At 44.8% G+C, this 24,124-nt stretch overlaps 2 protein-coding genes and 1 pseudogene across 4 annotated transcripts in view; all 3 read left to right on the forward strand.

Moving 5' to 3' along the window:
- Nucleotides 1–1,004: 1,004 nt before the first annotated feature.
- On the forward strand, nt 1,005–2,399 carry CUNH11orf96 (chromosome unknown C11orf96 homolog). Its single transcript, XM_039867437.1, has one exon. It carries the CDS (start codon nt 1,399–1,401, stop codon nt 1,768–1,770), a length of 372 nt encoding a protein of 123 aa, XP_039723371.1. The 5' UTR covers nt 1,005–1,398; the 3' UTR covers nt 1,771–2,399.
- Nucleotides 2,400–2,468: 69 nt separating this feature from the next.
- Nucleotides 2,469–24,124, forward strand: part of ACCSL (1-aminocyclopropane-1-carboxylate synthase homolog (inactive) like) — an 89,370-nt gene continuing 67,714 nt past the window's right edge. For all 3 annotated transcript variants that reach the window (XM_039867450.1, XM_039867480.1, XM_039867469.1), the window contains exon 1: nt 2,469–3,307. The gene's annotated coding sequence lies outside the window, so the exon portion shown is untranslated. The remainder of the gene's footprint in view (nt 3,308–24,124) is intronic.
- LOC120609534 (uncharacterized) lies at nt 11,686–11,804 on the forward strand (annotated as a pseudogene).

Raw genomic sequence — 24,124 nt, forward strand, 5'->3', positions numbered from 1 at the left:
ATCCCACTGAGGCCCTCCCTTCCCAGTGCCCCATGCTGAGTGTCTGCGGGCCTCAGCACCACAGGACAGTGCTCACAGTTTCTCCTGGGAAGTTGGGGAATATGGCAGGGGACCTGCTTTTAGAAGCCCCAGGGGCACTGGTGGGTATCAACCCTTAGCAGGGGACTATAGAGTATGGACTCTGGAGTTGGCCTTACAGAGTCCATCAGTTATGTGCCTCCATTGGGAGAGTACCTGTTACCTCACGGGGTGGTTATGAAAATTAAATAGGATAATATATGTAAAATGAAGCTCACTGGCTGGCTTGGAGTGCAGCTCTCCAGATGGCAGTTGTCCTTGTTGTTGGTGGTGGTGGTGTCACATCTAAGTGCCATCCTTCTGAGCATGAATGGGGGTGACCTCAAGACTTGGTGGGGTGGAGGTAGTAAGGAGACAAACATAGAGAAGCCATCTAGGGAAGAGAAGAACTGTAATGGAATAATAGGTCGTGTCTGTATTTCTGCGTGCCTCTGTGTTTTTATTTGTGTTTGTACGGGGGTGGAGGGCGGTGGCAGGGATCGATCAGAGAAACCCAACTCTTCCTTCGAACTCAGTTCTGGGAAGCTGGGTGCCCTGGCTGTCCACACTACAAGGACAGCCTGGAGCTGCCTCTACCAAATGTGCTACGAACCCCGCCCCTCGGCGCCCCACCCCCACCCCCACGCGCGCAGAACCCGAGGCAGAATAACCAGCGGCTTAACTGCGCCTCTGAGATTAGGGGGCGGGAAAGGGGGACCTGTGCCCCCGCGGCCATCATAGTTGGTACAGAACTGGCGATCCTAGAATGGGTAGTGACATTTCAGGACCCCAGCTCCCCTGCCGCCCCCGCTGCGCCACGTGCTTCGGAGCTTCAGATGCTCCCGGAACCCCCGCGGGCGGGGCCTGCCTTCCGGAGCGGGGAGCGGGGTTGGTGGGGGGCGGGAGGCATCGGGAAAAGGGCCGTTACTTTCCCAGAGTGGCGGGGCGACGTCAGGCGGAAGGGCGCGGGGCGCACACGCTTTAAATGGCATTCGCTGTCATCCGAGCTCACAGCCGTGTGGGCAGGAGCCGGCTATATAAGCTGCGGGCCCGGCGCCGTGGGCCAGACGGCGACAGCATCGGCGGCGAGCCCCTCAGACTGCCGCGGAGCCGCGCCCCCAGAGCCCCGCGCTCCGCGCTCCCCGACGGGCCCACCAGCCCGCCCTCCCGAGGAGCAACGACACGGCCCGCGAGGGCCACCGCCACCCCGCAGCAGATTTGGATCCCCCGCCCGGCGAGCCCCAGGCTGCTGCCTCCCGGGGGGTCCCGGCGCAGCGGCCGTCCCCGTCCCCGGAGAGCCCCGCCGCCCCGCCGCCCGGCCCCGAAGACTCCGGCAACGCCATGGCGGCCACCAAGCCGGGCGAGCTGATGGGCATCTGCTCCAGCTACCAGGCAGTGATGCCGCACTTCATGTGCTTGGCTGACGAGTTCCCGCAGCCGGTGCGGCCGGCCAAGCTGACCAAGGGCAAGGGCCGGCTGCGGCGGCCGCGCCAGTCCCGCTTCAAGACGCAGCCGGTGACCTTCGATGAGATCCAGGAGGTGGAAGAGGAGGGGGTGTCCCCCATGGAGGAGGAGAAGGCCAAGAAGTCGTTCCTGCAGAGCCTGGAGTGTCTGCGCCGCAGCACGCAGAGCCTGTCGCTGCAGAGGGAGCAGCTCAGCAGCTGCAAACTGAGGAACAGCCTGGACTCCAGCGACTCCGACTCGGCCCTGTGAGAGGCGCTGCCGGCAGCGGGGACTCGGGCGCCTCGGCGGCCCGCGGGGGAAGTAGCGAGCGAACCCCAAGAGGGTCTGCATTACAGAGACCCCGAGGACTGGGGACCGCCGCCCTCGCGTGCTTGGACTCCGGCCGGACTGTGAACTGGTCGGTGCGCCCAGAGCTGCGCCAGTCCTGGGTCCGAGCGCGCGGGGGCGCCAGGGACGGGCCGCTTTCTTTGCCCTTGTAAATGTTTATTTTTTAACTCTTCCTAGTACGAACTCTGCTGTGAGTGTGCGCGGGGAGGCTCCCCGCTCAGTCGCCCGTGTCCTCAGGGCTTCCTGAAGAGCTGCTCCACTCCCTTGTCCGATGGGATGCAACTCCGACTTTGCACACCGCTCCACCACCGTGCCCCCCGGCGCACACCCGTTCACACTCACGCAGATATACTCTCGCTGAATACTTTTATAACGTTAGGCGCGGCTGATGGGACTTGGGGTGCAGTGCAGCTGCTGCTGCGACCGGAGGATTGATATTTATTTTTGCATTGCGATGGCCGACGGCGTTTATTTAACAATCTTTTTACCTGGATATGTCTGTGAGGCTCCCGATCGGAGACTAAATAAAGTCAATATATTTGCACACTGCATATCTCCAGGTTCTTGACTTCTTGAACCTTGGGGGTCCAGGCTCCCAAGTTGCGGCGGGGGGGGGTGGTATGTGGGGTAAGGATGTCGCTGGAATGGGAGGCCAGGGATCCCCGGGTGGAGGTAACTACACTAGCGTCAGTCACTGGAACGAGGCCACAGTCCCCAGTGCCCTGGATCCATGGCCCGCCTCCCCGAGTGGATCCAGACCCAGCCCAGAGCGCTCCTGCCTCCCTGGACTGTTCCGCATCGTTGGCGTCCGGGATGGAGTGAAGCCACTGGTGGGGCGGAGGTCGGGGCTATGAGGACAGAGAGCCCCCTCCTGGGTGCAGCTGACCTCTCAGAGAGGCCAGGTCAGGGTCATCGCCCCACACCTACCCCAGAAGACCCTACTTGCTCCACGCCCTTTCCTGGTGGCGGGTGGGGAGATGTCTAAGCCAGCGGAGGGAGATCCGGGCAGGGATATTTGGGTGGTGGGATGCGAGGGAGGGTCTGGAGCCTGCCCAAGCTTGGTGAGGATGTGGGTGTGTCCTCACTGTACCTGCAGGTGAGGGCCTGAGCCCCCTGCGCTGATTCAGAGGAGTGCCTGCGACCCTTTTCTGGGGCGCAAATAGCCGTTGTTTTCGGTTCGCTGATCCAACCCTCCCCTTTTCTCTCTTCAAGGTTCCGCAGGGAGGGTGGGGCATATCTCTGGTCAGAACTCAAGGGCTCTGGAGAAGCACGGAGTCTCCCCGCCCCCTTTGTTTACAAATGAGAAAACAAACCTAGTAGCGAGGGAATTGTCACATGGAAAGTAGTGTCAAAGGTGCAGCCAGATCTCCTGACTGTCCAGGGCTCCTTCCATTACATGGCTCTGTCTTGACAGTGCTTTCCGGCAGCTGCCTGGCATCCCTGTCTCCACCCTAAACAGGTTCGCGTGTAACAGGACCACCGGGCAGCAGGTGGTGATGGGGTAATAAACAACATTTGGTTGAGGAGGGCAGGACCCCACGCTTGGGTCCCCTACCAGCCCGCCCCTCTAGGCTTACTCCAGATTTGACGGCCATGCCAGGCTGAGTAGTCCAGAGGAGCGTGGAGAGCTTGGGTGCTTTTCCTACTCCTCTCTCTCCAGGTTGTCCTGTTTCTGTGCTCCGGTGCCCTCTGGTGGTGGGGGCTGATGCTCGGCTCCGCCAGGCAGAAGATCTGAACAGCTTTTCGCTCTTCACACTGCACCTCTTGTAGCCCTGGGCTCTGCAGAAAAGGAGAGAGCAGAAGACATGAAAAAGAAAGAAAAATCGAACCCACAGGGCCTGAAAGAATGTCCTTCTCACTGGCTCAAAGAGAGGAAGACAGGCCCAGGGCCTCGGAGACTGGGGTCTTTGGTGCTGTCCTAGCCCCTGGAAACACATTGGCCATGGCAGTCAGTCCGCTGGGACAGTCAGTTCCGGGGGGGAGGGGGAGACATGGTGCATGACAGAAGGTGTTTCCCTGCAAAGGCCTCAGCCTGGTGAGGCAGCTGTGGATGGATACTTTGATTCCAGCCTCTGTAGCTGCCATGGCTATGCTGGTTTGAGCTCTTTGGGGTGAAAATGAAACCTTATACCCCCATTCTCTTCCCTCATTTTACTCTCCCCACCCCCATGTTATCTGACATTTTTAGTAGTAGCTCCTGTTTCTAGTGTTCAAGAGCTGGGTCCCAAACCTTCCTCACAGTGTCACATGTTGTAGGCCTGAGATCCTGGCTTGGGCGTCTCCCCTCTGGGCACCACAAACCTGCCAATACCTTTCTTTCTGCTGGAGAGCCTCTTTCTCCGGCCTGCCAGGAGCACTTTCCACAGCTTCCTTGGCTCAGCCTGGCCAGTATCCAGGGGTTGTTGTAAGACCACATCCCACAACTTCAGTTCCCACTCAGCTGCTGGCACGACCCAGCACTGAGTCGGTGCTTCCGAAATGTTTGTTGGGTTAAAATGAGTAAGGGAGCAATGAGGAAGATCGATGCCCATCTTGCCTACTTCTTGGTTTGTTTTTAAATTATTGTATTGAATAAATGTTCTACTTTTAATTAAGTTAATTCCCCACTCTTTGGCATAAAAGCGATGTCCTGTTTGTCCCATTTTCTTAGTTTTGCCTATAACTGGCAGTTAGTTCTAATGGCTGGATGTAGAAAGGAATTTGGAAGAGGCAGTGACATGGATAGAAAGGGGCTGGGTGACGGGGGCGAGGCTGGGACGCTGCAGCGTTGGCAGCAGGCTAGTCTGGGGTGCTCTCTGGTTCTGAACATTTGTGCCCTGCACAGAAGAGGAAGGAAGAGAGGTGGGAGGGGGCTCTTCTGAGGTCCCTCTGAACTCCTGGGGCTCAATTCTTCCCTGTGGCTTGAAGGCGTTCCAAGGCAGTACATAGCTCCAAGGAGGCGGCTGGGCTGGGCTGGGCTGGGCGGCCAAACGGTGGAAGAGAAGGAAAATGAGGGAGAGCCATGAGCTGAGGGAGCAAGAGAGCATGAGAACCAGAAAGATGGAGAGGAACGAGGCCCTAGGGGAGGCAGGGAAACTCTGGATACATGGAGAGATGGGGAAATGCAGAGAGAATCAGGAGCCAGAAAATGCCAAGAGACCAGGAAGAACAAGGGCCACCCTCGGAGAGAAAGGGGGCCCATAGAGAGTGGGAGGGAGGGAGGGTGAGATGGAGAGTGCTCTGGAGAATGGGCTTTGGCGGGGAGAGAAAACCAGCGTGAGTGCCTCTCCAGGAGCTGCCCAGCTGGCACGGGCGGGTGGGAGCTTGCCCACCTGTCTGGATTTATAGCCATCAGGATTTGCAGGCTTGCCCAAGGAGATGCCTCCTTCCTTCCCTTTGCTGACTGGGCCTCATCCCACAGTTCTAGCTTGGGTGACCAGCTTTCAAACAAGCTGGATCCCAGCAGAAGTAACGAGTGGCCATCCCAGTCCTGGCCAGCAGCCTCTTCTAAATATTTCTCTTTGGCCCTGGGGGAGATATTTATCAGGGTGTTTCTTGGACTGTTTTGAAAGCCAGCTTGGCCTCTGCAGCCCACTGTGTGCCAAATCTGGGCCTGCTTGGTGTGGGGTTGAAAGGGAAGGGCTGTCTGTGATCCCAGGGAATGGGGTCAGCCGTGGACTTGAGCGTCCTCCCTCAGGGAGCACATTTGGGGTGAATCCTAGTCTGCTAGGCTCTGGCAAAATGGGGAGGGGATAAGTGAGTGTTCCTGTGGGTATTCTACTTTCATCCTGATAATGTTTCCCAGGCATTTTACGGATGAGAAAGCCTGTGCTCTCTCGAGAAGATGAGCCCAGCTTCTTACTGTAACCCCCTGTGGCAGCCGTGAGAATGGGCCGTGCAGACCTCATGTTACAGAGGGTGAATTGAGCAGGGCAGAGCAGCTCTGGCTTTGAAATGCTTCCCCTGCCCCCCACAGGCTGCTCCCCACCAATGACTATGTGCACAGCTAGGATAGTAAGAAGAAACGGTCCTGAGAGATGTGCGGTTTCTTTGCTGGTGGCCTTTGGCTCAGGGATTTCCCCCTGGTTCTGCTGAAACTCTTAGACTGCAGGGCAGTCCATGGACACCTCCCACCGTCTGTTTCTCTCAGGGTTGCTCTTGCATCTCAGCCTGCCGGCTTCTTCTCTGTTTCATTTCGCATCTTGGCATCTGCTTCTCGGAGAAACGAGGCTGGGACACCCTTCCATCTCCCAGCAGGCACCTGGTGCTGCCATGCAGCCCCTTCCGGCCCCCACTGGCACAGGGGAAGATGGTGGGCATCATTTTAGAGAGGAATGAGGGGACATGGCAAATTTACCAACCAAATATGTGCAGTGCTGGCCTTTTGGCCCTGTGTTCTGGGTAGGAATGTGCATGTCGTGGCCTTTGTGTGGGGTGAGGTCGAGGACCTCTCACATGGACGGTGGTCCTCTCAGCCTATGCTCAAGGCCATATGACTCATAATGACCTCCTGCCCGTTCAACTCCCGGGTCCGTGGTAGAGACTGCTAATTTCCTACCAACATTTATTTTCCCCTTCCTCCAGGGCACACAGCCAGACTCCATGTCTCAGATGCTCTTGTGCTTAGGTCTACTGATGTGATTAAGTTTCTGCCAGTGGCATATATGGGGAAGAGAAGCGTGTTTCTCCCAGGCCTCGGCCTTAAAGGGTACCCTCCCCCCACTCGCATGTTCTCTTTCCGCTTCCCACAAGCAAGAACATAGATGTGCCTGCAACTGGGCAGTGATCAAGCTGAGAAGGCCACTGGCCTGGGGGATGGCAAAGAAACAAGATGGAAGGACCCCAGGCTCCTGAACGACCTTGTAGAACCAAAGAGCCTGCCAATCTGGAGTGAGCTCCATGGACTCTTACACTTCTGTCTTCTTGGAGCCACTAAATCATTATTGGATCTCTTTATTATAGCAGTCTTTTGTTACCCTAAATAAATGAAAGTTAGTACTGGCAGTGGGGTGCTGTCCTAGCAAAACCCCCACAATATGAGCATTGACTTAGTGGTTTTGCCACACGTCGGGAGGGTACAGATATTGTAGGCTGGAAAGCTGGAGACTCTTGTTATACCTTGAAAAAACATTTGGTAAAACCACTTTTACGACACTTTGGAAGGCTGATCATGTATTGACTGAATCCATAGCTCTAGAAATGGTTGTAAAGAGCCAGAACATTAATACACATTGTCTAGTGCTCTTTGTGGCTTTTAGCAAATTATTATAATAAAGACATGAGAGATGGAAAGGAATGGAGAGTATCTAGATATGTGGGGTCTCACAGAGGTGAAAGCCACTCCCCTTTGTAACCTACACAGAGGAGATCAGCTGTGGTGGCTCAGAGCCTTTCTCGAAGGCCACCCAGGAAGCTCAGTACAGGACTAGCCCTGGAGCAAGGTTAAATGGGGGATATTGTCTTCTCACCAAACTCATTGCTTTAGAATCCACCTAGATAGCCAGAATTTAAGTGAGAGTGCTGGGCCAGAACAGGGAAGAAAGTAGAAAAACAGACTTCAGAACTCTGCAGAGAAAACACTTTGGGCATGGTTACTGGCACTGGAACTACCGAGAAGCACCTAGATCAGAAGCCTTTCCAGGGAATTGCCAAGAAAAGTAGGAATTGGCCAGTAATTAGATTGTTTGGACTCCGAGGCAACTGCTAAGGAAGCCAGACCTTGTAATGCCTGCTTCGGACGAGGTCGAAGAGGATGATAGGGAAAAGAGAAACTTCCAGAACCAGGTCGGCTGGATTAGCCAACTAAGGAGTGAATATCCTGTGTCAGAGCAAGTCCTCACGGTCGATGCCAGCATGATTGCCTATTACCAAACACCAGTGACTTGTCAGTTTTTTCCCTTTATCCCTTCTTCCCATCGGAGTATTATTGTGGTTTTCTTACCCCTTGTCCACCCTTGCATTGAGGCGTTGGGGAGGCAGCTGGGGTGGTGTTGGCAAGGACAGATGTCTTGCAGTTTATATGTCGCTGGACTATGAGGAACCACATGTGGCCCTTGGAGAGGACTTCCTTTCCCCCAGATACCCTGTGCTTTGATCTGGAAGTGTAACTAGGTGGAGTTTGGGATTGACTTCCTTGCAGAAGGAGAGGGTGAGTGTGTTCTCTTGTAGGAAGGAGGATGCCATGGATATCTGGTAGCCAGCTGGGCAGACCACAGTGGAGGCTGTGAATGGTCCACTGAAATCCGTTTTCCACATCTTCCTGAGCACAGGGTTAGGCCGATCTCTGTCTCCTGTGCAGCGAGCATGGCCGTGCACTGAAAATGAGCAAGCAAGTGTGCATGCCGCGCTGGACCTCGGCCTTAAGATGTCACTCCCGTTCTTCCCAGAAGACAGACCGTGAACATCCCTAGGACCTGCCATTGACCAAGCACAAGGGCGGTGCCTGAGGATCTGATGACATTGAACTGCCTGTGGATGGTCGAACAGTGTGAACCCAAGATGGTCCCTTCGCTGAGAAAGAAGCTCCTGTCTTCCTTAAGTGACTGCATTCCTGCTGGGTCTCTGACCAATGCGGAGTCCTTTCCTTCAGCCTGCAGTGGAGCCGGAGGCTGCTCTCCACCCAGAACATATCTCACGACAGGAATGTGTCCCATTCCCCTGAGTGGAATGAGGTCATGAGACTCCCACCCAAGACATGCTCCAGCAGCGGGAGTGGGGGAAGATGGAGGGGCATAGAAAGAGTCCTCAGCGGGGGCTGAGACGTGCCAGAATCTAGCCCAGGCTCTGCTCTGTGGCCTTAAGCAAATCACTTCCCTATTGTTTCTCTGAGGACTCTGCTTAGATTTGAGTTCTGAAGTCTATAAAAGACCCAGGGCACGTTTGAGCACCTTAGAGCCTTAGGATCCTGGCCTTGGGGGCTGCGCAGAGAGGCAGTGTGTGCACAAACCAGGCATTCAAGTCCCTCCTGTACAGATGGGGAGATGGAGGCCGTCTTCTCTGAGATGGCAGTGCCTCCACCCCACTCCCCTGTTCCAGCCTTGGGGAGAGATCCAGAAACTCTGGGCTGGGCTGTTCTGTGCTAAATAATTTCTTCCAGCCTCCCAAATAACTGTCTGAGCACCATCCTGCTGCAGGCTCAGGACCGCAGCCAATGTGCTGCTGCCCACAGCCCATCTCCTGCCCCACCAGGAGCTGTTCTAGACCAGCCGGCTGGCCTTTAGGTAGCCTCTGACCTCCCCACAGATGTTCTGGGGTGGATTCTGACAGAGCTACCTCCTTTCCTCATTGTCCAGAATGTGTGAGATATTCCAGGAGAGGCCAGACCCTATAAGCCTGCTACTCCCAGATCCATGCCCCGTAAAACCCACCTTATTGGCTGTTGTATGTATTCTGAGATTTTTTGATTAGCTGTTCTTTGGTCTACAAGGCGTACTGAATCTACTTTGGACCATTAATGAGTAGCCAGTGCGAGGACTCAGGACCTGCCAAGCCCTGCCCTAAGCATGGTGGGACATAGGGTCGCTGGCCCTAAGGAAGCTGATAGACAAACACACACTCACATGTACTCAAAATCATTATCCTAATGAAGATCACAGTGGGTACCAAGGGTGGAGCTCTGCCACACATGAAACCTAGTGGGCAGGCACCAGGCACACCAATATTGTAGGCCAGAAATGTGGAGATTCTGAGTCAAGTAATAGGTGAAATTATCTCCTTCAGCAGCTTGAAAGGTAGATCTTGTGCCTTCCAAGGCTTAATGTAACTCAAGAAGCTGGGAAGAGCTAGAAGGTTAGTGAGTGTTGGCTGCTCCTTGTTATTTTTAGCAAGATATTCAAAGAAAAAAAAAAAGATGACCTCTCTAAGTATTGGCCAGATTTCAAGCAGAGATGAATGTCCAGAAATGTAGGGTCTTCATGAAGGTGAAACTGCCATCTGTTTCTTTCACCCAAACACAGGTGAGATCGGACAGTTGTCGCTCAGAGTGTTTCTCAAAGACTATCCTTCTAGCTAAACATCACAGAAGTGATCCAGCCTCAAGGCGAAGATCAGATCAAGGGTGTTGCTTCTCCTTTAAGACTATTATTTTAGGAGGCTTCAGAATCGCTGCCATTAAGGTCAGGAGGAAGATGTGGCCAGAGCAAGGAAGCAAAGAAATGGAGCAGGGGTTACTGGTTCCTGTGATGAGTAAGCAAATAGACTTTGATCGTAATGAATACCCCCAGGGAATTGGTTTTTCCAAAGAAACCATAAATGCCTGTAATTGTCTAAGAAGATCAGCCCTCAAGGGAGACATATTTTCTGAGACCCACCTTAGATGAGGACAGTAGACAAGGGAGAATCTTCCAGAAGGAAAAACTAGAACAGCCAGAACATCCACCACCAGGGCACATGTCCTCACAGTTCCTGCCCTGGGACCCCTGTGGCGTTGGCCATACTGTCTCTTCTTGTAGCCTTGCTTTCTGTTTCACCACTGTCCAATGGTCAGGGGAGTGGGACAAATTGTCTTTTATTACAAGTCAATGAGGCACAAGGACCCACACCTGAACCTGGTGGAGAGGTCTGGACATCACTCAGAGATCAAGGTGCTATAACTGGATGGACTCTGGTGGTCCCCAGGGAGGAGGACTGAGCACACACAGATATTTAGTGGCCAGAGGAAGGGCTGTGGCATAGATTCATGGTGATTCCCTAAGATCTGTTCTCTCCATTTTCCTAGACGTGAAGGTAGACTAGTGCCAGCCCACCCCACTCCTTAGATTCATGTTTACACAGTGCCAAGTTTTCTCCTATAACATGTGAGTGCAAATATTTGCCACTCCTGGACCCAGGCCTGAGATTATTATGCCAGCTCCATAATATCTCCTCCCTTCTGCCAGGAGCAACCCGAAAATGATAGTGACCCGGCTTTTAACAAGCAGATGATGACATGGTCTTAGGGGGTGATGACATCACAGATTGGAAGGAACCTGGGTCCTCGAACTGCTGAGTGAGCAGAGCTGTTTCCCATCATGGACCATCACAGGAAAGACAAAGTGGTTTCTTCCTTCGGGTGCTGTGGTATAGGCCTCTTACTTTACACACTAGCCTTGCTTTTCTGTCTCTGAGACCCACTGTGAGTGAGAGAAAAGCCAGCCCCCCACCAATGTGCTCTTATTCTCCTTGCACGGCTGTAATTAGTCCTGGTGAATGCAGCTGCTGGGTTATTCGCTGCACAGATATTTATAGCAGTTAGATCTGCATCTGAGTGGCACCCTGAAGCATAGCATGGCTTTTAATGCTCTTTAGCCTGAATTGCACTTTGTTTCATAATTAAATCACAACTTCTGCTAATCGTTGTTGTTATTATTTTTTTATTGACTTGGTAGGCCAATAGTTTTAATCTCTTGAGTTTGTATTAGGTATGTCTCTTGCACACAGTGAAGAGTGGGATTTTATTTTGAGACCGAATCTGAAATATTTTTTAAGCTAATTAAACATAGGCCTATAACAAGAGATTGAATCAGTAATCAAAAACCTCCCAACAAAGAAAAGTCACGAACAAAATGGTCTCACTGGTGAATTCTACTAAACATTTAAAGAAGAATTAATACTATTCTCAAATTTTTCCAAACATTAGAAGAGAGAGAACACTTTCTAACTCATGAAGACAGTATTACCTTGATACAAAGCCAAAGGCACCACAACTAAAGAGAACTAATATCTCTAATGAATATAGATGCAAAAAATCCTCAAAATGCTAGCAAACCAAATCCAACAGCATGTTAGAAGGATTATACACTATGACCAAATGAGATGTATCCCAGGAATGCAAGGGTGGTTTAACTAATCTAACATTTTTTCATGATAAAAACACTCAGTGTCTATGGCCATGCCGCCCTGAACAAGCCCGATCCCATCTAATCTCGGAAGCTAAGCAGGGTCAGGTCTGGTTAGTACTTGGATGGGAGACCACCTAGGAAGACCAGGCGCCGCAGGCATAAAAAAAAAAAAAAGGAATCGTAAGCTGACACGGTCCTTGCAATATGTGAGGTCAACCAAAGGTTGCCTCGCCTTAAACAAAACAAAACAAAACAAAACAAAACAAAACAAAACAAAACAAAACACTCAGCAACTAGAAATAAAAGGGAACTTTCTCAACATGAAAAAGGACATTTATGAACAACCTATAGCTAACATCATCCTCAGTGGTGAGAGACTGAAAGCTGAAAGTTCATGATCATGAACAGGACAAATGCCTGCTTTTGTCTCCACCATTCAACATTGCCCTGGAAGTTCTAGCCAGAGTAATTAAAATTCTTTAATTACTCAGAGTAATTAAGGCTTTTTTTTCTTTTCTCTATTGTTTACCATCCTAACTATAATATTATATAGAACCCTTAGCTCCCTACTTGATTAGGCTGTATCTATTAGTGTCCCAGAATGAGCAATGAAAGAATATGGTGTGTTTCCTCATCCCCGCCATCCCATTCTTCAACACAATGCAAAGTGATCTCTACACATGTTTACTTTATATTATTAAACATGCTATATTAAGTATACTTCTGTTATTTGATTTCTCCGCTTTTGATGATGTTCTTTAATTCCTAGCTATTACGGACAGGGTCATCAGGGAACATACTCTATTCTTATGTCTTTTCTACTTCCCCCTTCCATTTTTTACTAGTTATGTCATATCTCCATTGTCATAGCATATACAAATTTACACTCAGATGTCCACAGTTCTTTTTTTCTTTACTCTACGTTTAAATTTATTCAGCGCTTGCTCCTGGTCCTCCTTTTGCTGTGACTTCCCTGGTCACCTCTTGGTGGTCTGAAATTTTTTCTCTGATAGTTTTCTGAAGGATTCATGGGAACAATACTTCCTGAATTCTTGCTTGTCTAAAAATGTTTGTAGCTTTTATGCATGAGGAACAGCTTGACAGCATGTAAAATCCTTGGCTTATACTTTTTTCCTTAAATATCCTGTGAGTATTGTCCCACTGTTTGGCATTGAATATTGCTGGGGCTAGTTTGATTTTATTCTTTTATGAGTGACTCGATTGTTTTGTTTTTGTTTTTGTTTTCTGCCTGGCTGCTCAAAGGACTTTTTTTGTCTTCAAACTTTGATTATTTTATCAGGAGAGTCTTAGAATTAACTGTTCTAGGTCATCTTTCTCTGGCATACACAGTACTTTTTACTTGAGATTTAAATCCTTTGTTTCAAGAAAATTTTCTTCAATTCTATTTTTAAATATGTATTGTATCCCATTGTCTAGAGACTCCAATTATGTATATGTTGGCTCTCTTTTGCCTTTTTTTCTATATCATTTTCTCTATAATTAAAAAAGCTTTCTTTTTTGGTCTCAGTTTATTCATTCTTTATTTCTATTCTCCATTTATATTGTGCTGTGTCTAAGTCCTCTGTCCAATTGCATTCTCATTTCTTAAATTATTTTGCTTTTTTTTTTTTTATCCCTCAGTTCTTCCAGTTCTCATATCATCTCCTCCATTGTCTTGCCATCTCTACACTGAGTCGTTATATTTCTTTGTGGTCTTCCATCACAGGTCAATTATTTTATTAAGCCTTGTTAATTCATAGAATAATTTTCCGTTAGATTTTCCGTAGAAACAGTTTTTTTTCCTGGCCATTATTCTTGATCTGGTAGGCTTTATTGACCTTTCCCATCTTTTTTCTCTAGCATCTTTGTATTGATTCTGTGCTAACTCAGTTTAAAAAAATTACATGCCATAGAATGCGTTGGATTTTTATGGCCCAGCTATTTGTAGAAGGTTCTTTCAGGGAGTGTAGTTTTGCTGGCTCTTTCTGACAGTTGCTGCCACTGGGCTGTTGTGCTATTTTCTCTGCACATCCTTTGCCTCATCCTGCCTTCTACCCCTACAATGAGGCTTCTCCGTCTCCACTTTGTACTTTTCAGACCTGTAGCTTGTGTTGTATATAAGGGATATAGGTCTATTATTTTAGAGTGGTGGTTCTCAACCAGGGGCAAGTTTACCCTCTGGTAAAATTGTTTAAGAATGTCTTGAGACATTTTTGGTTGACACAACTTGGAGTGGGGTTTGATGCTACTGGCATCTAGAGGGTAGAACCAAGGGATGCTGCTAAACATCCTATAATGCATCAGTTCCTACAACAAAGAATTATGTACCCGAAACGTCATTAGCGCCAAGGTGGAGAAACTCTCTTTTGGTATGAGCCCTCGGCTAAATGTAAAGTGTTTTTGCTGGAGTGTTTTGAAATTGGCCATTCCTGGGCTGGGTTGCTCTTCCCCAGGCCCCATCAAACAACTTCTATCACACTTCACCTTCATGACTTTTGTATGAAATCTTTGCTTTTGCTAGTCTTAATGTACTTTTGAGTCTAGGGTTTATATAACAGAAACTGCATTATTTTTTTCTGTTTACCTTTTTGGTTTTTGAACATCCAGGAAAAGAAGAGGAAATTTGCTTCTTCCTATTTCTACGATCATACCAAAGTCTCTGGAGGGTTACTTTAACCCAAAACTTCAGTTCAAGATGTTTTAGTATATGAATTCCCTGAGCACTCAGGGTCTGTCTCAGCGCCTTTTCTCTGTCTCTCTCACTGTTCTTGTCTCTCTCTATTGTCACTGTGTCTTCAGTGCCTTTACTCTGTGTCTCTCTCTGTCCCTCGCACCGTCCCTCTCACTCTCTGCCTTCGAGAGGAGACCACACTCTGTCTCTGGAGTGTTACTCTTTTTCTAATAAACTTTCCTTTTGACTCAAAAAAAAAAAAAAGATGTTTTAACAAGAGAATGTGAATTCAGGTTTCAAAGCCTCTTACAGCCCATTTGAGGTTATGAATTCTTGGGGAAAATGCTTCTTCAAGTCAGTGCTAAGATTTCTTTGTAGGTTTTTAGTGGGGATGGTGAGTAATGGATTTTACTCCTAGCTTCTCCCTAACCTGATGGGGGAGGCCACTAGAGATCTAGGCTTGTGCGGGAAGGAGGTGGCTGGGTCTTCTGTGAGTCTCCTGCCTGGGTGGGCTGGGGGATGGGGTTGATTCTTATGTTTTTCATCTCTGTCAGCCCATGAGAAGGTTCACATAATTTGGCAATGCGTTCAAGGGTGAAGGCAGTCTCCTGCCTTGCCCACCTCTCTGGGTTCCTGATTTCTCTTATTTTTGGCCTTCTAAGTGTCTCATTCTTTCCTGCCAGGTCATTGATTAATTTTTTAAAAATTTCTTGTTTTAACCAGCCTTTAAAGTTGCTCTCATCATAAAAGTCAGTTAACATATCTATTTATTCCACTATACTGCCCCAAATAGAATTTTTGTCCTTACCTCTTTAAACCTCTATTTCCTTATCTCTGAAATGGGACTAATAACAGTTATCTCAAAACTGTGAGGGTGAGTAAGGTAACATATGTAAACCACCCAGCACAGTGCTCAGCAGAGAGTAGACGTTCGTTTTCTCCTTTCCTTTCTTTCTAGTCTCTTCCAGTTCCTCCTTCCCCTTTCCCTGTGGTGGGAGAGAGCCCTGGGGAAGTGAATCCCTGGTCCCCAGCCAGCTCTGCAGCCTCACCATCCTGCCAGGACCCCACCTCCTGCCCACACCCCGCTTCTAGGCGCCAGTCCTCAGGGACCAGCTCCTCAGCCTTACAGAGCTTTCACTGTTTCCTCTTGTCGTTTCCTCCTGCACTGGAAAAGGGCCACAAATAATGATTCTGGTTGTCAGTACCCTTTCCCAGCCAGCCGGAAACCACGCTGTCTGCAGGGGCACGGCCCTCCTGTCGGGTTTGCCAATTCAAAGGATTAGAGTCAGCGGTGCTCTCTCTACCACTTCCCTTCCCACCCCTCCCCCAATAGGAGTGGGGTGAGGGAAGGTCGAAGTTTTTCTTGATTTTCTGGATAGCTTTTAATTTTAAAATGATTTCAGATTTAGGAAAGAAGGTACAAAAATACAAAGAACTTCTGTATATCCTTAATCCAAATTCCCCAAGTGTTCCCACTTTACATCATTGCTTTATCGTTTTATCTATCTATCCACAAGTATACACGCACATTACTTTATTATTGTTATTATTACTTTTTTCTGGATCATCTGAGAGATAGTTGCAAATATGAAGCTTTTTTACTCCTCAGTACCCCTTAGTGTGTATTCCTAAAAACAAAAGTATTGTCTTTGATATCCATAGTGCGGTTATCAAATTCCGGAAATTAATGTAAATATAATACTATGATGTAACCTATAAACATTCCTATTTTTCCAGTTGTCCCAATAATGTTCTTTATAAGAAAAAAATTTTTATTTTCTGTTCCAGGTTCCTACCCAGCATCTCGTAGCTGCCAGGTTTCTAATCTGGAACAGTCCTTCATCCTGTCTTTGTCTTTCCTGATCTTAAAGTCTTTGAAGAGTCCAAATCAGTTATTTTGTAGAATATCCCTAAATTTGAGTTTATCTGCTATTTCTTCATGATTAAATTCAGGTTTTGCATATTTGGCAAGAATACCACAGAAGCAACATTGTGCCCTTTGCAGTTCATCATCTCAGGAGGCACGTGATGCCAGCCTGTCCCATCACTGGTGGGGTTGACTTTAATCACTTACTTAAGGTGGTATCTGCCAGGTTTTTCTACTGTAAAGACATGATTTTCCTCACTGTAATTAATAAGTATTTTGACAGTATATGAATATCCCATTCCTCATTAAACTTTCACCCTGTGGTTTTATTATACATTGACCATTCTTACCTGAATCAGTTACTACTATGATATTTTTTTTAAGAACTCCATCATTTCCTATATATTTATTAGTTGGCATTCTAACATAAGAAAGAATACTCCTGTTTATTTATTTGTGCATTCAGTTAATTTTATCAGTATGGACTTATGAATTCCTGTTTTATTCAACACCTTATAATAGTTATTATCATTATTCGTACGGAGGCTCATATTGTCTCAGACTTGTCAGTGGGAGCTCAGTAGCGTTTTAACTGTTCTTCCTGCATCTAAGAGCAGGGCCTGCACTTGTTTTGCTCATTGCCAATCCTAGCTCTTAGCACAGTATCTAACATGTTATAAATGAATGATAAAACGCTTACCTATAAAATGTCAACAGTAATAGTAACTGTCATAGGGTTTTTGCAAGAAATAAATGAGCTGTTACATACCAAGTGCTTAGAAAAACAGTGCTTAAAACATTAGCTCACATTTATTCTCCACTTACTCTGTGCTAGGTACTTTGACATATATTAATTTATTATTACTGGTCCTGTGAGATAAGTAATATTCTTTATTTCACAGAAGAGGAAAGCGAGGCTGAGAGAGATGAAACATCTTGCCCAAGGTCATGCAGGCACTATGCAGTGCATCCAGGATTTGAAACCAGGTCTGTTTGCTCCAAAGCCTACGTTCTGACCGCTGTGTCATATTGTCCCCTTATACATGTCATGAGAGTGAAGCAAACTGATGAGTATACAATGAAAAGAGTTTTGGTAGATTAAAGATGGAAGGACATCCAGAAGAGCCAGCACAAAGGATGTTGCAACATATGAAAGTCCAGATTCTTAAATAGTCTTCTCCACTCTGCTTCCCGGGCGTCAGCTCATTGACCTGAACTGTCTTCTTCTAGCCTCACACCTTCAACCTCGGTGCTGCCTTCTACCAATCCTGCTACCACTGTCTTCCCTTAACTAGGCAACACTTCACTCTGCCAATAGCTCTGTTAACAGCCCTCACCAGTGCTCCTTGACACTTAGCTCCCTGCTCCATGGCTTTGACAGAATTTCACAGTTATTTATTTGATTAGTCAATTCATGTCTGTCTACCCTGATAGACTGTGAGCTCCATGAAAACAGACATGATGTCTGTTTTTGTTACCATTGTATCTCTTGGGCCAACCTATAGTGGGCACTCAATAAATACTTGTTGAATGTATGAGTGATCACAGCCCTTTACTTTTTCATCCACTCTTTCTTTGACTTTCCCCGAGAGTCCAGCAAGAGTGTCCTGAGCTTTAAAGAATGAGGGTACTCTTGGTGGTTCAGAGAAAGAAAAGGCCTATTTCTAAAATCCCACAATGGGCAAGGAGCAGAGCTAGAATCCAGGCTCATTTTACCTTCACGGCTGTGTCACCCATTGACCTTTACCTCAGTATTCAGATTCCTAGCCCCATGGAAATAGTTTTGGGCTTCTGGAAATGGATGCAGAGGGACTCTGGGTAGCAACCAGTTCTCAGGAAAATGAAGTTATTGGTGTTACTAATACTCGATTTTGAATTTATATGACTGAAGTGTTTCTGGTGATTCATGCCAATATCAGGAGGGGCCTTAGAATCCATCTCAAACTGACAGCTGGGCTTGACTGTGTAATCCTGCTGGTGACAACAATCTTATATTTCTTAGGAAATCTGGCCTCACCTAATCTTAGTAGGTGACAGGGCTAAACCCAGGAGATTAGGAGATATACTAGGGCACAGCTAGCTACTTGTCACTGATGGGCACAAGAAAGGAGAGCTGTATCAACTTTACCAGTAAGGCCAAGTAGAGGGTGGATATCAATTAAAAGGAAAAGTCAAATGAAACCTAAGTAATGAGTCAGGACCATGGAGATAACACCTAGGAGTAGAGTTTCTCTGCATCAGAATCTCCTGGGAGCTGGTTAAATTCAGATACTTGGGCCCTACTTCAGTAATGCTAAACCACAACCTCTAAAAATAAATTTTACCTTTTATAAACACCCACCCACCCAAAGCAATGCTGATGTACACAGGACTTAGAGATCAGTGTCTTAGAAAAAAGACTACACAATGTGAGACACATTCAGTGCCAAAAATATGGGTGAGGACACAGATTTTGTGAGATAATCCAACATTATTTATCCTAGGCAGCTAAGTAATTTTATGTGTTCTGTGTACAAAATGATCCTGAGTGTTAGTTTTAATACATAGCTATTCCATTTATGGATTCCCTATGCATATACATCACAGAGGGTTCTTTTTAAATGCAAATGCCTTGTACTTTGGTTGATTTTTATATATATGCTGGAAAATAAATCTTATATATGTAGTAATAGTTTGCAAGGCAATAGTGCTTACAAATACTATCCTCATGTTACTAACAGTCCAAAAAATTACTTTTGTCTTCCCTCAACCCCTTTGGTGGGCAAGTGTAGGGCAGTTTGATTGCAATTGATATAAAAAGATCAGAGAAAAAACAGATCAACATCTAATGAATGAGAAAAGGTGGAGAGCATTGAGGTAGTTTCAGTGAAGGTTGAGGGAGCTGTTCTTGAATCTTCACTTAAAAAATGAGGTCATAAGGATAACTCACTCCCCATGTTTCTCTTATTGTATTTCTTCACTTATTAAATGCAACTTCTCACCCCAGAATGTTTTATCTTAGTTTTCCTCCAGTGGATATGGAAGATCATTATAACATTGAGAATTTGAAAGAGCCAAAGTACCAAGATATTGAACTGATATCTTTTCTTTTCACTATAAGAAAAGCTCCACTAAGGCAGAAATTTCTGTCTCTTGTTCACTGTGGTGTCCTCAGCACTGAGAACAGTGCCTGGCAAATGGTAGGTGTTCAATGCATATTCAGGAATGGCCATTATTCCAAAGGCAAGTATACAGGAAGAGATTTCCATTTCAAAATGAATACCTCTGAAATTAGAGCAAGGATCACATTGATGGTCTGACTTCTTATGGTAGCCAGCTATATAAGTGTCCTCCAGCTGCTGTAAATCCAGGTGTTGGCAGGGTTGGTTCCTTTCGGAGGCTCTGAGGGAGAATGTATTCCATGGCTCTCTCATAGCTTCTGGTGGTTTCCAGCAATCCTTGGTATTCCTTGGCTTCTAGGGGCCTATCTCTAAAATTCATGAGAATGTGGATAAACTATTTCTCTAAATGGCAAGCTAAGTTGTTTGGACAGATCCTCTTACTAGTGACAACTTAAAAGTCTGGGTGAAATATACGTTCATTTTGTTAAAAGCATTAAAGAATCGACAAGATAAATAAGATAGTTAGGAATATTGAGCCAAAATCTAGAAGGTGAAAACTCAGAGAAGAAAGCCCAGCACTCAAAATCACCTTTGCCATGAAGTCATTTACTAATCTAGCAGAATCAGTTACAAAAGTGATAAATCTTCTCCTTTAAATTGTAACTTCAAATATCTACAACTTAAGGGTAAGGGTAAACAGGAAGTAAACCAGTCCTTGAGCAGACTTGCAACTCAAGTTTGCTTCACCAGGTGGCCCAGGGAATCTCAAGTCTTGAACTGAAGGTAGTTTCAGACTATTAGTATATCAAGGTGGTTAGTAGAAAAAACAAAAACCTTTTCTGAAGAAAATCTTTTATGAAGAAAAGTAATGTCATACTGGTTTCAAATTATTCTTGCAATTAATTTTTCATAGATAATGTCCAGTATGTCAGGATAACCAAGTGCATAAGGAAATATGAAGCCATGAGTGAAAACCAACAGAAACAGACCTCCTAAAGACTTAATATGTTAAAATCATTAGAGCCAAATAATAATATACTGATGCTTACTGGGTTTAAAGAAATGAAATATGGGGTTGAAAATATCTGCAATAAATTATAAACTGTAAAAAGTATTATAGACTATTTAAAAAAGAACCAAATAGAATTTTGAGAAAGAAAAAAAATACAATAACTGAAAATGAATAACTCAGTGAATAGTTTAATTGTTGATTAGACACATCAGAATAGGGAATTAGTGAACTTGAGATAACTCAGAAGAAAATATCCAGAATTCAGCAAGGAAAGGTGAAAAATATAGGAGTAATGAGAAGAGGCATAAAGGGTATAGTTAGAAAATTTAACATATGTTTGAGTCTTGCAAGGATAGAAAAGAAAGAGTAGGAGGCAGTATTTGAAGAGAGAATGGCTGAGGATTTTTCGGTATTGATGGAAGATACCAATCTACAGATCCAAAAGTCTAAATAATCTCAAGCAAGATAAAAGAAATTTCTACCTGGATATATTATAGCAAAACTGTAGAAAACCATTGAAAAAGAGAAACACTTATTAAAAATAGATAGGGAGCAAAGACAGGTTACTTCCAAAGAGTTGACTTGTCAGCAGTAGTAATAACAGAATACATAGTTACTTCTTCAATGTGATGAAAGAAAATAAATGTCAACCTAGAATTGTGTCCCCATTGAAAATATCCTCCAAAAACATTGAAGAAATAGCCTTCAAGCAAAAACAAAACAAAAAACCCAAGACAAAAAGACAAAAGCACTAGGTTATCCATTGTAGTACTATTTACAATAGAAAAGATGGGAAACAACCCAAATTCCATCAGTAGGAAGCTGGTTGAATGAACCATGACACATCCATACAATGAAGGACTGTGCAACTGTAATAAAGAATGAGGACTACCTTTACATGCTACTCTGGAATGATTTCTAAGGTATTAAGTACCAAAAATCTGTATTATATCTACCTTTTACCTGAAATTGTGGGGTACACACATATATATTTGTTATGTTACTAAGAAGGAAAATCATATATACATTTTAAAAGATTACATATAGGGACACAGTGAGAGGGAACAGAGCTATGAATGGAGGACATAGACATCTTTGAATAACCTTATTTGACTTTGGATTTGACTTTGGAACCATGCAAATCTCTTATATCATTATAAAGCAGAATTAAGTTTAAGACCTACTTCCTAAAATTAAAAGTAAAATAAAGCAAATGAGTCCAAATTGATGTCATAATGATACAGAAAAGAATTATTCCAAGTATTTAAACCCTGGTAATTTCCTACACATACATAGTAGAAAAGATAAGAAATAAACTGCCAGAACAACGACAACAACTATTTATAATAATCATATTATTGGTGTTAGTGGTGGCATTGTCATTCTAAGACTGTTGTGTGTATAGGGTGAAATTAGCATCAGAACTATGGGTATGGTGAGTGAGACCCTTAGAGGAGAGAATTTAAGGAGGGACTTATGCACCTGCACCATTCCGAGAGTGATGCCACCTTGAATTTTGCACAATATGTGCCTCACTGACCTCATCCTAGTCCCGGCCCTGTGTAGGATAAAGCAATAAATATGTTAATGTCATTAAGAACTATGATTTTTGATGTGAGCATGAGTAATGAGAGTAAATGAAAACCCTGTACTCCTAAATTTGAATTTTCAGTATCGGCATCATTTCATAATGTTTTTCTTTTTGTGATATATTTTATCCTAAAAATAAGAACATACTTCCTAGTTCTGTCCACTGAAAGGTCCAGAAACGATGACTGGCAAGGAGTCCCCTGGTGCCCAGACTATAGCCTTTACACACCACTTGCCACTAAAAGTTACTGTGAATCTTTGGACAAAAGTGCAGGGTGAGCCTATAATATCTTTTCTCACCAGAAAGCAAAGAAGCTATTAAAGACTGCTATGGTCAGTCAGAACGACTCAGGAGGAAACGTGAATAAGCTGTCATTGACCATAGATGGAATAACTAGAGTGTCAATAAAGGTAATACAATGAATTGAAACTCATTAAATATATTTAAATGCATATATCTATAATGATACCAAAAAATCTCTTTAATCACCTCTGGGAGATACCAAGGAATTAACTCATTTTGGAAATGCTAAATATAGGGAAAGAATCAATTACTCTGCCTTTCCTATATAAGCTGTACTTTAGGATTACAGAATGATTGATGAGGGAAGTTTCTCTTCACAGAAGCATTCCAGCTAATTAATGAAGAAAGACTGCTCGTGTTAGAATGTCACCATTTTCCAACCTCTAATGAATTCATGGATCTGGGCACTGATTATCAGTTCATTATTTACATTCCCAAAGAGAAACAGCCAGACATTGTGTGCTTCCTAATGCAAAAACACCACCTTACCTTTGAACCTGAATTGGATTAAGTCTCCAAATCCAATGATAAATTTCAAGGAAATATGGAGAACAGAGAAATGTGTTAAATGACAGTAAAGTGATACAATTAGCAAAATCCAGACTGTTTCTTCAATAATAGCAGCAACAACATGCAAGAAAGAGAAAAGATGGAGGGACAACCTATAGGTAGGAGAAACTTAAATGACAAATTAATCAATAACAATATAAAGAATTCATTTGCATCTCAGTTCAAATAAATTGTAAAAACAAAAATTAGTAGGACAATTGGGGAAGTGTGAACACTGATAAGATATATGGTGATATAAGGAGTTATTGCTGATATTTGTTCCCTATTTTCTTTTTCTGGTTTTATTGAGATATAATCGACAACACTGTATTAGTTTAAGGTATATAACATAATGATTTGATATAAGATGATTACCACAATAAGTTTAGTTAACATCCATCACTGATATTTTTTTGGTGAATGACATGGTTGCGTTTTAAAGGGAGTCCTCTTCTTTTAAGATACACATACTAAAATATTTACAGTTGAAAAGGCATGATGTTTGCTGCTAAATAATTTAGGGTGAGAGGATCTGCATGTGGGGAGACCAAGAAAACTGGATTGTTAATGAGTTAGTAATTGCTGTAACTTGTGATGGGTAAATGCGCTTCATTATACTAGTTTATTTTCTTTTGCTTATGCCTAAAATTTTCATAATAAAAAGTGTTATTCATAATAAAAAATGAAAATAAAGTCAAAATAAGGATTCTTGAAAAGGAAAAAATCCTGTAGTCAAGGAGATACTAAAGGTGTTTCAGGCAGAAGAGAAATGATTACAGCTGGAAGGTTAGAAATGCAAGAAGGCTTGAAAAAGAAAAATGGTACCAAAGAAGGAAATCAAAATGAACATTGACTTTATAAAACAACAATAACAATGCCTTATGTACTCTTAAAATTATAAAATGAGAACTCACACCACAACAATAGCATGAAATTAAGAAATTGAATAATTGGAGTTAAAGATTCTCACATGGTCTAGAAAGAGGATTTGGTATTGAGTTGTGCTGGACTCTGGCAAGTTTTGAGTGGTTTCCAGGATAACGACTTAAAGGATATGAGGGGTGAATAACACCAGAGAGTAGTTGTGGGGAAGAAAAATGAAATGCTAAAAAAAAAAAAAAATTGCTCAATTCATCCTAAGGCTAAAAAGAAGAAAAAAAGAAATGAACAGTGGGCTAAATAGATTGCACAAAATGAGATTGTAGATTTAAACCCAAATACATTTGTAAATTTATTAAAAATTAATAGACTAGTTTAAAAATGAGGACGTCAGACTAGATTTAAAAAATCAAACTGTATGCTATTTACAGGAGATGAATCTAAAACATAAAGACACATCAGAAATGAAAGAATGAAAAAATTATCTCATGTAAGCACTAAACAAG

Source organism: Pteropus medius, unplaced genomic scaffold, assembly GCF_902729225.1.
Source record: "Pteropus medius unplaced genomic scaffold, Ma_sr-lr_union100, whole genome shotgun sequence".
NCBI lineage: Eukaryota > Metazoa > Chordata > Mammalia > Chiroptera > Pteropodidae > Pteropus > Pteropus medius.

Bases quoted from the DNA above. Each gene is read 5' to 3' on its own strand.
- CUNH11orf96 (XM_039867437.1), top strand. From the start codon at position 1,399: ATGGCGGCCACCAAGCCGGGCGAGCTGATGGGCATCTGCTCCAGCTAC.